This window comes from Mirounga angustirostris, unplaced genomic scaffold (genome assembly GCF_029215605.1).
Source record: "Mirounga angustirostris isolate CCGP_5_RB_7025 unplaced genomic scaffold, mMirAng1.0.hap1 SCAF_8, whole genome shotgun sequence".
NCBI classification, from domain to species: domain Eukaryota; kingdom Metazoa; phylum Chordata; class Mammalia; order Carnivora; family Phocidae; genus Mirounga; species Mirounga angustirostris.
In genome coordinates this window covers 67,642,898-67,658,648 of record NW_026991716.1, presented here as the reverse complement: position 1 = coordinate 67,658,648, position 15,751 = coordinate 67,642,898, and the positions used below count along the sequence as shown (strand labels likewise).

Genomic DNA, 15,751 nt, shown 5'->3' with positions numbered 1-15,751 from the left:
CCCATTTTACTCACCATTTTACCTAATATCAGTATTTTTCCAAGAAATCTAATAAATACCCATTTTTAACCCCTCTGACAAAAATAGTTGAGATATTGCTAAAGAAAAAAAGGAGTTTCACTTTAAATATGTGTTAATTAGTTTGTTCTCAACACTTTTTGGCTTAAACTCTGTTTTATTTTTTTCCAGACTTGACTAATGTATAATTGACAAATAAAAATTGTATGTATTTTATGTACATATTTATATAAATGTACACAAGGTGTATAATGTGATGGTTTGATATCTACATTGTGAAACGATTACTACAGTCAAGTTAATTCATATATCCATCACCTCACATGGTTACTTTTTTTTGTGGGGGGGGTCTAGTGAGAACACTTAAGGTCTATTCTTTTAGCAAATTTCAAGTATACAGTACAGTATTATTAACTATAATCACCATGCTGTGTAAAGTAGATCCCCAGAACTTATTGATAACCAAGCTCATACCTTTTGGCTGGCCTCTTCCAGTTCCCCTCCCCTTCTCAGCCCCTGGAAACCACTGCTCCCCTGTCTGGTTCTAGGAGTTCCAATTTTTAGATTCCCCATATAAATGAGATCATCTCCTCAGTAGTATTTGTGCCATCAATCGTGATTTCCCAGTCCATTTTCTACCAAATGTAGAATGTGCTTAGACAACATGTGTACTCACGCACTTGTAGAGGTCTTGTAAATTATAAACACTCAAATATTTCTCTTTTAACAAAGTTCTCTTTAACAAATCCTCTTTAAGTTAAAGCCTGAGCACTAATATCTTTTTCCTACATTTTTGGAAGCATATTCTTTGTCTCTTTATATGACAATAATTTTACACAAGGTATAATTCACTCATTTTCCCTGCTGTGTAATACTTATTGTGTGAACATATAACAATCTAATCATTCTGTTGCCAGTAGATGTGGTGGTTCTTTCCAGCTTTTTCCTATTATGGACACCATTTCCTGTGTTTCCTTTTGTCCCACAGCAACTCATCCCCTGCACTGTTGCTGGCTGGTGATGAGTGTGTGTGTGTGTGTGTGTGTGTTTATGTTTAATAAATCCAATTTGATCATATTACCTTTTTAGTTAAAAACCCTTCAACCTGGTGGCTTGGCATAACCACCTGGAACAATATTTCAGATGGCCTGGAATCATATCAAGATAACTACAGTAACTGAAGCCGTTCTTTTTGAGGATACACATCAAAACAGCAGTGTTGCCCAGTGACTTTGCTACTTCTCTTTCTTTTTGTCACCAGAACTTGAAACCACTACAGAAAGTACAGATGGATGGAAATTCAGATGGACTCATTAGTGAGTGACTTGACTTTAAACTGACCAAATTTTTCTCTTCCTCATTCTTGAACCCGCCTCCCCCCCTCCACTTGTTTTTCTGTAGAATCCTTTGTTCCAGGAACTTGGTATCGATACTGATATTTCGCTGACTTCAATGTACACTTAGGAACGAGACTCAGATGGCTGGTGCTAGCGCTCGTCATGAGCCCACCTTGAAAGACATGATGAACGCAGCTCGCAGTACTTGCCAGATTCCTATGGAAACAGCCCGGATCCCATATTTTCTGATAAAACACTTCAGCCTTTCACCCTGGGAGGGTCTGCGGTTTTGAAGGCATTAGCCTGTTGCAGCCTCCTTTGCCTGGCAAACTCTGTCTTCATGTCATATTTTGGCTCTGGATCCCAGAGGTTGGTTTGAAAAATGAACCTACCCCGTCCCTCTGTACTGTGTACTCTGGCACTACAGATGTCTGATGTGAGAATGTGAAAATGAATCTCTTATCACCAAAGTTTTCTAGGAAGAATTAAACACACACACACACATACACACACACACAAAAAAAACCTCCCCTGGGAGGCTGTCCCAGAAAAAGCTACAATGGTGAAAAAAGCCTGGGAAGAGTCAAAAGTCCCTGGTCTTTAACCACGATTCTGACATTTGTGAACCATCAAGTCACTTAACTTTCTGAGTCTCTTTGCACAACAACAACAAACAGGCCACTATGATTCCTGAATGGCCTGCTTTCTGGTGTGGTATAGAAGAACAAATAAAAGCTCCATTTATTCCACAACACCTACTATATCCCAGTCACTACACTAGGTCCAGACATGAAGCACACGGCCCTTGTCCTGAAAGAGCTCACCAAGCTAGAGCACTGGTTCTCGGATGCACACGGGAATCACCTGGAGGGTGATTTTTTAAAAATATGGATGCCTGAGTTCCCTACATCCTGGTCATGTGACATTGGACAAATTTCTTAAGCTCTTTTAGTCTATACCCACCTGTATGATGGAGATAATAGAAGCTACTTCATAGGGTAGTTGTAACTATTAAATAATTCGTAACACCTGCTTCACCTTGTGCCTGGTGCAGTGTAGTAGGTAATCAACTGCTGCGAGTGGGCCGAGAAGGTAAGTGACTACATGGCTGGAGTAGTGATCTTCGCTACAGCGGAGACACGCAGGTGCTCTGAAGAACCCAAGAGGGTCATCCAACTCAGCCGGCATACCATCCCCGAAGGTAGAATGTCAGAGCCCAGTTTTTAACTCAAAGATGAGTAAATTAGCCAGACAAGCCCGGGAGGCAATTGGGATGAGGAATATCCCAGAGAAGGGAGCCTGTTCAACTCTTTGGAGTAGACAAGGAGGGATGAGACTGGGGAAAGCACAGAGGCCAGATCTTGAGGGGCCTTTGAAAGCACGCAGAGGGGGTTAGCCTCTGTGGGCTGGCCATTAGGAGCCACCAACAGGTGTTAAACTAGAAAGCATGCGATCAGAATTGCATTTAAGTTAGGTTACTGCGTCCTGGTGTGGATTTGAGGGGATCAGATTTTGAAACTGGAGTGGGGTGATCAGTGGGACCGGTGACCTAGTGTTAGGCTGTTGCAATAGGAACGGAGTAGGAGCCTGAGGTGGGCGGGGGGGGGGGGGGTGGACAAAATCTACAGCCCCGGGCGGTATAAGTAGGTTGAGGGATACGGAGGACACGAAAGCCATCCTGCCTCTTGGCACTAACAGTGCGCAAAGGAGGGCAGGGCCAAGACCTAGGGCGTCGGTTCCCCGCACAAGATGGAGCTCTCGGTAGACTACTGTAGATTCCGCGTCCTGCGCGGCGAGTCGGCAGAGAAGGTGGGGTTCAGACCCCCGGGGGCGGCGCCTTAGCCGAGCTAACGCCCCCCGCAGAGTGCGCGCGGCCGCTCCCCGCGCAGCGCGCACCCGCCGCGATGCCCGCGGGGGCGGCCGGGGTGGGGGCGGGGAGCGCGGTCTTCGCCCCCGCTGTCCCAGCGGTCGCCGCCGGCGCCGCACCGCGAGGCGAGGAGCGCCCGCCGGGACCTGACCGCACGGGCGGAGGTGGAGGGCTCCCCGGGGGCGGCCGGTATCCCGGCTTTCTCCGGGAGCGGGGCCGCGTGCGGACCGAGACCCCGGGCCAGAGCGCGGGTCGCGCGAGGGGCCTCCTTTCCTGGGCTCCTAGGACAGGACTGAAGAGGAACCAGGGCGATGGCGGCGCCCTCTCTCTGTGTGGCGTCCTTTCAGGTATTTTGGGGTGAGGAAGAAGGAGGCGACGTGTATAATTTAGTGCTCCTTTGGAGGCCTGAGGGACAAGTGTTCATCTTTCCTCCAAGTTTGCTTTCTCGTCTGCACCTTTCTCTCTCTCCTTTGATGTCCTGTTTCCTTTGTTACATCCCATTGCTCAGTTTCTTCATTTATTTTGTGGCTTTTAAACAACCTGGGTCTACATCTGTATATTTTTAATTCTTCAGACAGCAACTCTTGACTCTACCGGAAATAGATGTTTCTGTCCAATGTTACACCAGGGTAACTAGTTTCCATGAATAGTCTACTCTGGTGATTCGGTTCTGATGCTGATTCCTGAGCTAAGTTCAAGGATGTGTATTTCTCTTGAACATTCCTCAATTCCCACCCAGGACGGTGGTAGATACATGGTAGACTTGCTGTATAACCTTGATAATATGTCCCGTTTTTACGCAGGGAGAAACCAGTATCCTCTTGGTGGTTGTGCACTGAAATAAAGATCTCAGACACCAATCTGAGCGGCTGTGCAGGGCTGTCTCTGCAAGGGAGGGCAGCAGCAACTGAATCCTGCACAGAACTTTTATTTTGTTTTATTTTTTTTATCGGAAAAGCAAGAACAGATGCCTCAAAAAGGAGTACAAAGGGATGGCAAATATCTTTAAGCACAATTGCAGTTTCCTCTACGCGTATGCACGGAGGGAGTCAGTCCTGGGATACGGGAGGAGCAGGGCTGGCAATCGTCAGGTGCAGAAAGGGGGGGCTGAGAGTCACATTCTTTCATAGCTCCTAACTCATGCCCTGCACTTGGGGATCGTGGGATCCTGCCCCTCGCAGGCCATTGCGTTCAGTAGCCCGAGAACAAGAACGCGGCTGATGTTTCAGCTGCTTCCACAGTCACTCCTCAGGGTTTACAATATATTTTCTAAGAATAACTCCACACTCTTCTCCTTCCTGTGACCTCATCACACCGCCACTCTCCAAGCATGCCCTCCTCCCCTGTTATGGACCTTGCAGTGTCATCCAAGAGCAACTCGTTTCCCTCCACTATAATCTGTTTCCTCAGACAATCGTCAGGGCTTGGGCATCTGGCTTCATCCTGCCGGCCTTTTCATTCTTTTTCTTCCATCCTTTTCCTATATTCTTATCAGAAACAGCATACTGTAATGGAAAGATGCCATTTTTATTTTATTTTTTTTTAAAGATTTTATTTATTTATTTGACAGAGACACAGCAAGAGAGGGAACATAAGCAGGCTTCCCACTGAGCAGGGAGCCCAATGTGGGACTCGATCCCAGGACTCTGAGATCATGACCTGGGCCGAAGGCAGATGCTCAACGACTGAACCACACAGGCGCCCCAAAAGATGCCATTTTTAAAAGGATTTATTTATTTATTTTAGAGGGGGGAGAGGGAGAGAGAATCTCAAGCAGACTCCCCACTGAGCATGGAGACCTCTCGGAGATCGATCCCACCGCCCTGAGATCATGACCTGAGCAGAAATTAAGACTCGGTTGCTTAACTGACTGAGCTACCCAGGTGCATTTTTAACAACCATATTATGAAAAATAGCAAACATGTAGAACATCTAATCACTATTTACATTTCCCAAAATCTTCTGCTGTAAATATTTTTTAGTTTGAATCAGAACCCAAATGAGCTCCCCACATTGTAATTGGTTAATATATTTTATTTTATTTTTTTAAAAGATTTATTTATTTATTCATTTGAGACACAGAGATACAGAGAGCATGAGCAGGGGGAGAGGCAGAAGCAGACTCCCCACTGAGCCAGGAGCCTGACATGGGGCTCAATCCTAGGACCTAGGCATCATGACCTAAGCTGAAGGCAGACACTTAACCATCTGAGCCACCCAGGTGCCCCTGGTTAATATATTTTAAGTAATCCATACGTTCTCCCTCCATCTGGACTTCATCTCAGCCTCTGTATCTTTTTTGTTGTTTTTGGAGTAAGTTTTTTTTTTTAAGATCTTATTTGATTTTTTAAAAGATTTTATTTATTTATTTGACAGAGGGAGAAGGAGAGTGTGCGTGTGTGTGCATGTGATTGGGGGAGTGGGGGAGGAACAGAGGGAGAGGGATAAGCAGACCCCGAGACTCTGACACTCCGAACTGAGCCTTGGACCCCCATGCGAGTTCAGTCCCACAACCTGGAGATCATGACGCGAGCTGAAATCAAGAGTCCGATGCTTAACCAACTGAGCCACCCAGGTGCCCCTTGAGATTTTAAGTAACTCTATACCCACCGTGGGACTCAAACTTAGAACCCCAAGATCAAGAGTTGCACGCCCCACTGACTGAACCAGCCAGCAAGGTGCCCCAAGTTATTGTTTTATTTTTTTAGAGATTTATTTATTTATTAGAAAGTGTGTGATCAGGGGGAGGAGGTGAGGGAGAGGGAGAGAGAATCCTAAGCAGGCTCCATGCCCAGCGTGGAGCCAGAAGCAGGCTGGATCTCATGACCCTGAGATCATGGAGCCGAGACCAAAAGTCGGATGTTAACTGACTGAGCCACCCAGGCGCCCTCCTAACCTTTCATTGTTTTAGTACAGGAACTATGAATTAAATGGGTCTCAGGAATGTCAATCCCCCCTTAAGAAAGTATCTTTTAATCCTAGTGAAGGAAGCTTTTCTTGCAGTCTAAGATTTCTCTTTAACTATTTTTACTGCTTATATGGAGTGAGCTTTCATCTGGGTTCACAAATGTAAGACACCTGTTAAGTGAACCCAAGTTTTGTGGGAAATTGGGTGCATGAATCAGGGGAAATATGTTATGCTATTTATCATTTATTTTAAATTGAGTAGTAGCTGGAAAGAAACCTAATGACCTGGTAATGCTTATAATTAGCTTTCAATCCAAAAAATAAAATGCCAAAAACTAAAGATTAGTAACTTACCGAGTTTGGCAGTAGTAATTGGAGAAACATCTATTGCTTCACGTGCAGATACTGCCAAAGGAATTTTCACATTAAAGGTGAATAAACATTGTTTTGTCCTTTTTGCCTGATAATACTACATAAAGAAGCATCTTGGAAGACTTACTACTGTGGAGATTGTGGCAAATAGTGTGCTGATGGTTTTGCAGCTCTGTATTTTGCAGGCAGCTTTACCAGTTCAGTGTTTTGTTTCAGGGATGTGGCAACAATTCTGCTCAGGGTCTTCAAGGGAAAAAAAAGAGTTGTGCTGTATTGTAATTCTTTTATTTTCTTTCATCCTTAAAAAAAGTTGCTACTGTCCTTCAAAGGAGACCTTGACATATTATTTAAAATAATATTTTTGGGATTGCAGGGGCAGAAAATAATGATTAATCAACTTAGTGGCTTTTGGCAAATAAAGGATATAAACAACATGTGTACATTTTATCATTTATGTTGAAAGGTAAAGTCCGGGAATAGAAACCTCCTAACATTGATATAATCATCCTTCTGTAGATATTTGAAAACAAAACAAATCCAAGATCAGTATGCATTCTCTTTTTGTAGTGGAAGCTGTGTAATCAAATCTTCCCTCCTTTTTCATGGAGGGCAGGAGAGGGTGGCTTAATAAATTATAACACTATATCTATTTATCCAGATTAGTTGAATACTTTTCAACAATATTTGAGTTATTTGACTACTTAAAGGTTGTAGTTAGCTTTAAAAAACAAACGAAATATTCATCAAATCTATTAAAAACTAGCTTAAAAAAATAAAAACTAGCTTGAGCACTGATGGGCAAATGGGGGCTCAGACAATTTTGGAGAAAAGTAGGTCACTTAGTAACCTTAGTTGACAAAGTATGATTTCTGAAAAATATTTATTTTTTTAGGTTTATCTCAAGGAAAATGAAGCAAAACTATGAAGATAAAGGAAAAGTGATCTTAGTTCCTTGTTCATTTTGTTTGTTTGTTATTTATTTTTTAAGATTCCATTCATCCATTTGTCAGAGAGAGAGAGAGAGATCACAAGCAGGAAGAGGGGCAGAGGGAGAAGCAGGCTCCCCCCTGAGCAAGGAGCCCGATGTGGTTCTTGGTTCCAGGATCCCGGGATCATGACCTGAGCTGAAGGCAGATGCTTAACCAACTGAGCCACCCAGGCATCCTGTTCACTTTATTTCATCTGTCATTTCCCTATATAGTTGGAAAAGAAACCATATTCAGAAAAAAAGAATATTCAGACTTCCATATACCTGATGGTAGTTTATTCCAGCATACATAAAATCTTACTTTCAGCATTTTATTTGTGTATATTCTACTTATCCTTTGGGGTAAAAGAAATAACCGAGTATTGCTATTTCAGACAGGCACCATATGTCATGTCAGTGAGGGCTGAGGTAGAGGATGTGGTAAGATTTTTGGCTTCCCCAAATCTGGATTTTACCTTGAGCCTCATTATTTTGTTTGCAGTTTTGTGAATTCTTGGGACATCAGAGAACTGTAGCCAAATATTATTATAAAATCACATATCAATGCTAAATATTGGTATGTAGGACTTTAGAATTCTTTTTACCATCAGATGACCAATTCTGACCCCACAAGGAGAAAAACTTCCAAGTATTGCAGAGGTTACTGATTGCCCTGTAAGATGTATTTCACTTTCTAAAAATAATATGCTCCTAAAAGTTTTTTCTAAACAATAAACTTTATCTGATTTATATTCCTTTTATTTATTTATTTTTAAAGATTTTATTTATTAGAGAGAGAGGGCACGAGCTGGGGGAGGAGCAAAGGGAGAGGGAGAAGTAGGCTCCCCGCTTAGCAGGAAGGACATGGGGCTCAATCCCAGGACCCTGGGATCATGACCTGAGCTGAAGGCTGACGCTTAACCGACTGAGCCACCCAGGCACCCCATGATTTATTTTCCTTTTAAACATGTATAAAATGAGAAAAAGATCCTTTATGGAAAAAGGAAATTGGCTGTAAGGAAAAATAAAATTATTGTAGAAATGCAGGAAAATATCATATAGCCAGATTATACTTTTTTGATTGAAAGATTATATTCTTGTTATAAAATAATCTAAAGTTCTGACACCTTATTTCACAAAAGAAAATTTACTGATATGGAATGTGTGTATGTACTTTAATACTCTTGTTTCATGAGAGAGATCTATTTTCTCTTACTTTTGTACAGATTAACTCAATGTGGTTGGATAAAAGACTCTCTTTTTCCCCTATGATAGCTAGACATTATGTAACAAGCAGCATCATTTGCTATATATTAATATACATAATGCCACTTGTTATTTTAAGCATTTTGTTTTTAATGCTTTCTGATTTTTGGAATGGTTTTAGACGGTTATACCAGAGAATGAAAGATAATGCATAAAAGATGAAAGATGATGCATATAAAACACTGGTTATTAAAGACAAGGTAGGATATATTTATGTGATGTAAATCTGCTTTCAAATTTTGCCTTTGAGTCCTAATCTGATTCCTGGCTTGCACATACCCTTTCCAAAATACATTTTGAATTAAGGTATTGTGTACAAAATAGAGAAATTTAGGAAAGGTCTTTTCTGATCATCTGGAAGATTTACCAGGTTTCTTGTAGTCTACTTAATACTTATTAAATCCATGTTATTCCTACATAAATATTTTAAAGACCAGGGAGCTAAGAGTAAGAATAAATAAAAAAAGAGGAGGCAGGGGTGCCTGGGTGGTGCAGTGAGTTAAGTGTCCAATTCTTGGTTTAGGCTCAGGTCGTGATCTCAGGGTGGTGAGATCAAGCCCCGAGTTGGGCTCATGCTCAGCATGGAGTCTGCTTAAGATTCTCTTCCTCTCCCCCTGGCCCTCCTGTTTGTGCTCTTTCTCTCTAAAATAAATATATCTTTAAAAAAAATAAAAAAGAGGAGGCAGATTCATTTTCTTTAAACTAGAGTGTTAGTAATGGTGATATGGCAAAGGAATAATCCCTTTTATTTTGATGATTTATATATCTACATATCTAGCTCTATACATATGTTAATATTTTTCAGATAATAATGGAAATCCATTAATTTAAAAGCATTAAGACCACTTGAGAATGAAAAGTGGTCTAAAAATAAATTTTTGCAAAGGGATATCATTGACCACAGGCATCTAGTAAACAATAGTTTAATGAGTACTACAAATGTAAGAGGATTATCCAAAGTCCATTTCAAACCTCGAAAGTAAGAATAATTTATTTTTGACATTTTGGTGTTGCTTTGACTCTGATTTTTCATGCGTAAGAATGAGAAAAACTGTAAGAAATAATTAGGTAACTTGATATTTATTCCAACATTTGTCCCAGATTATTTTAGGCTTGGCTGGAAAGGGGGATTTATTTTGGAAAGAGTATGAAAAAAGAAATATGCTGTAGTAACATAATATACCTTATTTTCCATCACTATTAAGACTTGATAAACAGTTTAAAACACATAATCCACTTTTTTCCAAATCAGTCATGAAAACCTCTTCATCCATGATAATTCACCCGAGTTCTCAGTGGCAAAAACTAAAAAACGTTTGGCCTTATTTGTGATATGGCTGACTCAATTGAGGGCACTTATGTGTAAATTTTGGCTGTTTATCCTGACTTTCTGGGACTAGACAGGGAACATAATGGGAAATAGCAGTTTGTAATGTGAGACAGGGAGGAAGCGGAGAGAAGGGTATTCAGAATTTTAAACAAAATTTTGGTGATTTCTCTTTTTTATTGATTTCAAGCATTTTGATTTTAGCTTTTGCCTCTTTTTCATAAACAATGTTGCAAGTGTAGCATTACAGCTATATACTACATTCTATATTCCTGATCATGATTTTTAAAATTCTTTAGATTTACCTGTTTCTTTCTAGTCTTCATACTTAGGTATAGGTGCATTGCATTTATCTACAAGTGTTCAAAAAGCTTGGATAATAGTTCTGATAAGTAGTAGAAAGTACAACCTCCATTTTTACCTCTGGAAGTGATATTAATCCTGTCATGCCTTGCATTATTCTCTCAACTCCCATGTTTCCTTTCTGAACATTCTGGTTCACACATAGAAAAGTGGTAGTTGGGTGGGCTGTGTGGATACTGCTGGGATTTCTACTATTCCTGCCTTCAGGGCTACTGTGGTGGGGTAAATGGCAGGAATCTGTACAAATCTCAGAGCTGCGGGTGTTCTCAGAATTATTTAGTGGTGTGGTTGTTGCAGCATTATGTTTCCGGAGTTATTCCCAAATAATATGAAAAATCATTAGTTAATATTGGCTAATGAAGTGTCTAAACATTTACATAAAACATTTTTAAAGATTTTATTTATTTGACAGAGAGAGAGCACAAGCAGGGGGAGCAGAAGGCAGAGGGGTAGGGAGAAGCAGGCTCTCCGCTGAGCAGAGAGCCCGACACGGAGCTCCATCCCAGGACCCTGGGATCATGACCTGAGCCGAAGGCAGATGCTTAACTGACTGAGCCACCCAGGCGCCGCTACATAAAACATTTTTAATGTGTTGAATTTAATATTAGCTAATTCTCTATTATTCAAATGAAGTACTAAACAACTGAATATTTTAAATGCATGTAATGTTCAAGAGTAGTAACATTTTGGAATACTGTGAAATTTCATTCCTACAGAATGAAACCAATATAGTCATTCCTCAGATATATGATGGCCTCTGTGGTTTGCAAATACATTTTTTAAAGGTTTCTGCTGCATATTCATATTGGGTTCTTTGCAGAGACACATCAGTTTATAATCCCTGCCTCTTTATCATTTTAGAAATAGGTACAATGACAATGAAAAAGAAATCTATGCTTACCTTACAGGGTTCTGAGCTAGTGAAACATTTGATATGTTAAACATAATTTTGTATTTTATTTGGTTGACATTCAACAGTGAGTTAATTATACCTTACCCCTACTCAAATATAGAATATAATATCTTAGATATATGATTCATTTAGCATAAACTAAGAAAAATTTTCTTTTGATGTTATTTACTTACTTGGGCTAGAGTTGATATATTTGAATCACTGTACTAATTCTTTTTAAATGGAATTACAATAAATATGACTGATTCAATAAAAGGTAAAAGCATAAAAACTTTTTGAGTTATAAATGCATTATTGCTATCAGGTACAAATATGATTTTCTAAAATAGCTTTGAAAGTAAAATTAATGCTAATGCAAACAAATTCAACTTAAGCATCTGTTTATTAAAAGTTCTAAGTTAACTTATTAGATGCAGTTTTATAGTGGCTGCAGTCAGAATTTCAAAAGCAACTTTCCTGAGCAGTGTGTTATGTCCTGTTGGTGAGGAATGTGGTACAGTGACAATGCTGGGTGGTGAAGGGCAGAGATACACACTGAGAGCTGATCTGAAAGCTTAAAATGAATATAGGGTCTGAAATAATTTAAGAGACTAGTTTAGACAACAAAATTTTTGTTGTTGCATAGCCACAGACTTATTTTCTGAGAAAGCAAAGTTTTGGAGAAATAAAAGTATACCCCTTTAGCGATAAACTGTGCAAACATTTTGAACATACGTTTCGAATCAGTGCTTTGTATTTTCCTTCCCTACTTCTGTGTGTACCAACATTCAAGTACTCTGCTATAAATGATCCCTCTGATAGGGCATAAAACGAAATATCTGACAGCCAGCTTTTCCTCTTCTTAGCTTTTTATTAGCCAGAGATACTGGGAAAAGAAATATTTTAAGATATAGCCCTGCTCTTGAGGAGTTCATGGTCTTGTGTAGAGACAGATGAAACATAATTAGTATGTAATTAATGTGATCAGTGTAAACCTGATGTATGTATGAACTATTGGAACTATTAATCTGTTTTTAACTCTTTGCCCAAAATTGTTTGTAGAAGGGAAACAGAGGCTAAATGATAGAATCTTTATATTTTAAAAAACAGATACACACCCCCCCACCCCCATCAGATGGTAAGTAACATGGTATTTGGAGAATTTTTTTTTTTTTTAAATTTAGGGATCATGGGGCGCCTGGGTGGCTCGGTCGTTAGGCGTCTGCCTTCGGCTCGGGTCATGATCCCAGAGTCCTGGGATCGAGCCCCGCATCGGGCTCCCTGCTCGGCGGGAGGCCTGTTTCTCCCTCTTCCATTCCCCCCTGCTTGTGTTCCTGCTCTCGCTGTCTCTCTGTCAAATAAATAAATAAAACCTTAAAAAAAAAATTATAAAAAAAAAAAAATAAATAAATTTAGGGATCACTAACTTGTTTTAGGATCATTTAGATCGGCACTTTCTCCTGCCACTTGGGCTTTTCATCCCTTAGTGTGGAAACTAAGATAGCGTTGGAAACTGTTTTGAGGTGGGACTGGTGATCATCCACAAGGAAGGTGGCTAACGGGGGTAATTGTTGGTTGGGATGTTGAAGCCAGAGCTCCACAAGAGTTGCTGAAACAGAAATATCCTCCTGATAAACAGGTTATAAAAGGGTGTATTATTCTTTTAGTAAAACAGCACAAATCATTCCTCTTGAAAAATATCTATTACCTTATCCTGAGAACACTGTTTGACTTGGATTGGTCACTGTGAATTCTAGCCTTTTAAACAAAACTGAACATATTAAAGGAATTTAGGCCACATTAGATTATAAGTAGAAGCTGTCTGGCTGTAAATACAATATGCATAAAAAATAGTAAACGTTATTTTAGTTAAACTATATAGTGGATTTTTTTGGTAATGAGTAGTAAAGCATTTGCCTCCCATATAATTTTGTAATGTAGATAATAATATATTAACTCCCATATTTGACCTCATAATTCATGTTTTATATTTTTAGGCCAGTGAGAAGAATTCCTCGCTATCAAATTCTCATCGTCAGATGGAATTAGGATATCCTCGACCTACATTGCTGGGAGGACACATAACAAATATGGGATATGAAGTACAGCATCTTAAGTTACAAACTATTTTTCCAGGTCTTATTTATTTACGTTAAACTAAAATTAACTGTCAAGTAAGAACACTGATATTTAAAAATAAGGTAAATTGCTACTATAAAAAAATGTAATCTTTACCATGTAACTGAGTAATAGAATCCTAGAAAATTTATTTACTTAATAGTATTTCCTTTTACAGAGGTGCTTGGAAGATAGTGGGTCTGTTTCAGATATCCTAATGGGAATTTTTTTTTCTTTCAGAAAACAGCAATTATAATTTGCTGTTTTCTGAAAAGAGTTTTTAAAAAGGAGGTTCAGAAGAAAGAAGTTTTGTCAGGGTTAGTTTGGGGATAGGCTTCTTCCAGCAGGCCTTGTGGCAGAGGCCCCCTGAGTCATTGTGAGACTCCAGTATATGCCGTGTGTCGGAAATTGAACTGCCACCAGTTGACAGCTAAATTTGATACCCTTAGTCTTGAGCACTTCGGATGTCGTATATAAGCCAGTCCAATCTTTGAAGGATTTTTTTTCTCTTGGCCACTCTACAGAATTGCAGAACTGCCCAATTTAGACTTTTTTTTTTTTTTTAAAGCACCATCTTTAAAAATTCCTGTAAATTCTAAAAAGTGTTTGGTAACTGAAAATTTGTTTTTAGGTATTTCATGCTAAGCTGAAAACTTTACCAAATATGATGAAACCAAAATATAATGAAGCTACAGCTAAGAAAAATCTACCCACATAATTAGATTTTTATTGAGTATAATTTTTTTTCTTGATGTTCAGCCGCAATATACTTTTCTATCCAACTGGATAAATAAAAGCTAAAATATAATTTACTTAGCTTTTTTTTTGAAATAAAAACATATCCTAAACTGGTTTTGTGATAATGTTTTTAATATAAGTATTTAAAAATCCATCTTAACGGAAGACTTGGAAGAGCCAACTTTTAGTTTAGTGGGGTTGGCAGTAATCAAAGAATGCAATTGCTATAATGGCTACTATTTATTGACTGACAGCTGTGGTGTGGCAGGCATTATTCTTGTGGTCTTGTATTTATCAACTTTAATCCTTATAGTAACACTGCAAGGTAGGTATTTAGCCTCATTTTATTGGTGAGGAAAGAGAAGCTTGAAGAGATCAAAGTGCCTTGCTTGCTAAGTTTCCCCATCTGGTAAATTTGCTCAGCAGATATTTGGCCCTGACACTCTGCTGGGTCTGAGACTGCAGCTGTGAACAAGACAAGATCTTTATTCTAAAGGAGCTTACATTTTAGTCGTAAAGTCCGGATTTGAACACAGGGTGTCGGATCCTAAAACTTTTCTTCTTAGCTTTCACATTCTCTCCTGCCAAGGACACTACAGAGGAGATGGATAAAACTGTTTCGGTGCCACTTAACGAAGTGGGTGGAGATGTCAACTACGTACTGGAGTGTGCTGTGGGAAAGTAATATTCGTATAGCAATATGGACATAGGTCAGAGGAATAACCCTAGGACCCACAGCTCTGTGGTGGGGAATGGGAAGCCTATGCTACATACCAGTCTTGGTTTATGATCACCTGCAGATAATGTGCAAGGCAACAGCAATGCCATGTACTTGCTGCTACATCTCAAATAGCCTTAAGGATCAGTATTGTCTCAGTGTAAAACCCTGCACTGTCCAACATAGTAGCCATTAACCACTTTCAAGTACTTAAAATGTGGCTAGTACAATCAGGGAACTGAATTTTAAATTTTTAAAAATCTTAATTTGAAAATTGCTACCTGATGCAGAGTTACTAGCTCTTTTAAGCATGTTTGGAACAACTTGCAGGTATGAATCTAGTTTTTCAACTACATTTTAGGAAATAAATACAGATCAAGTATTTCTGATGAAAATTTAGCATCTGAATTAAGATTTGTTATGATATACAATGTATAGATTTTGAAAACTTAGCCATTAATTATTTTTAAAATATTGATTACATGCTGAAATGATAATATTTTGGACACATTAGATTAAATATTTAAACTTAGTTTCAACGGCTTTTTTTTGTTTTACTTTTTTTATATGTATCTCCCAGGTAATTTTAAATTACATATGTGGCTTGCATTTACTTGTATTGGAGAGTGCTGGTATAATCAAAGGAGCCTGGTGAAGAGTATCTGGTCCCTTTATTTTATTTCTGGCATCAAAATATTTTCCTAGTATACCTCACTACCCTTTTATCAAAAGTTATATATTACTCGTCATTCTATTCTTTCTGTTCTATTAATGTTAAGAATCATACTAATAAGACTGCCAATATTTATTCCTGTAATAGAAATATAAAAATTTTACACATCACTTATATTGTCAGTATAT

At 39.1% G+C, this 15,751-nt stretch overlaps 1 protein-coding gene across 1 annotated transcript; it reads left to right on the top strand.

The window, feature by feature from the left end:
- Window positions 1-3,091: 3,091 nt before the first annotated feature.
- LOC123837876 (collagen alpha-2(I) chain-like) lies at window positions 3,092-15,729 on the top strand. Its single transcript, XM_045867127.3, has 2 exons — window positions 3,092-3,569; window positions 13,314-15,729. Exons 1-2 carry the CDS (start codon window positions 3,260-3,262, stop codon window positions 13,319-13,321), a joined length of 318 nt encoding a protein of 105 aa, XP_045723083.1. The 5' UTR covers window positions 3,092-3,259; the 3' UTR covers window positions 13,322-15,729.
- Window positions 15,730-15,751: the final 22 nt, after the last annotated feature.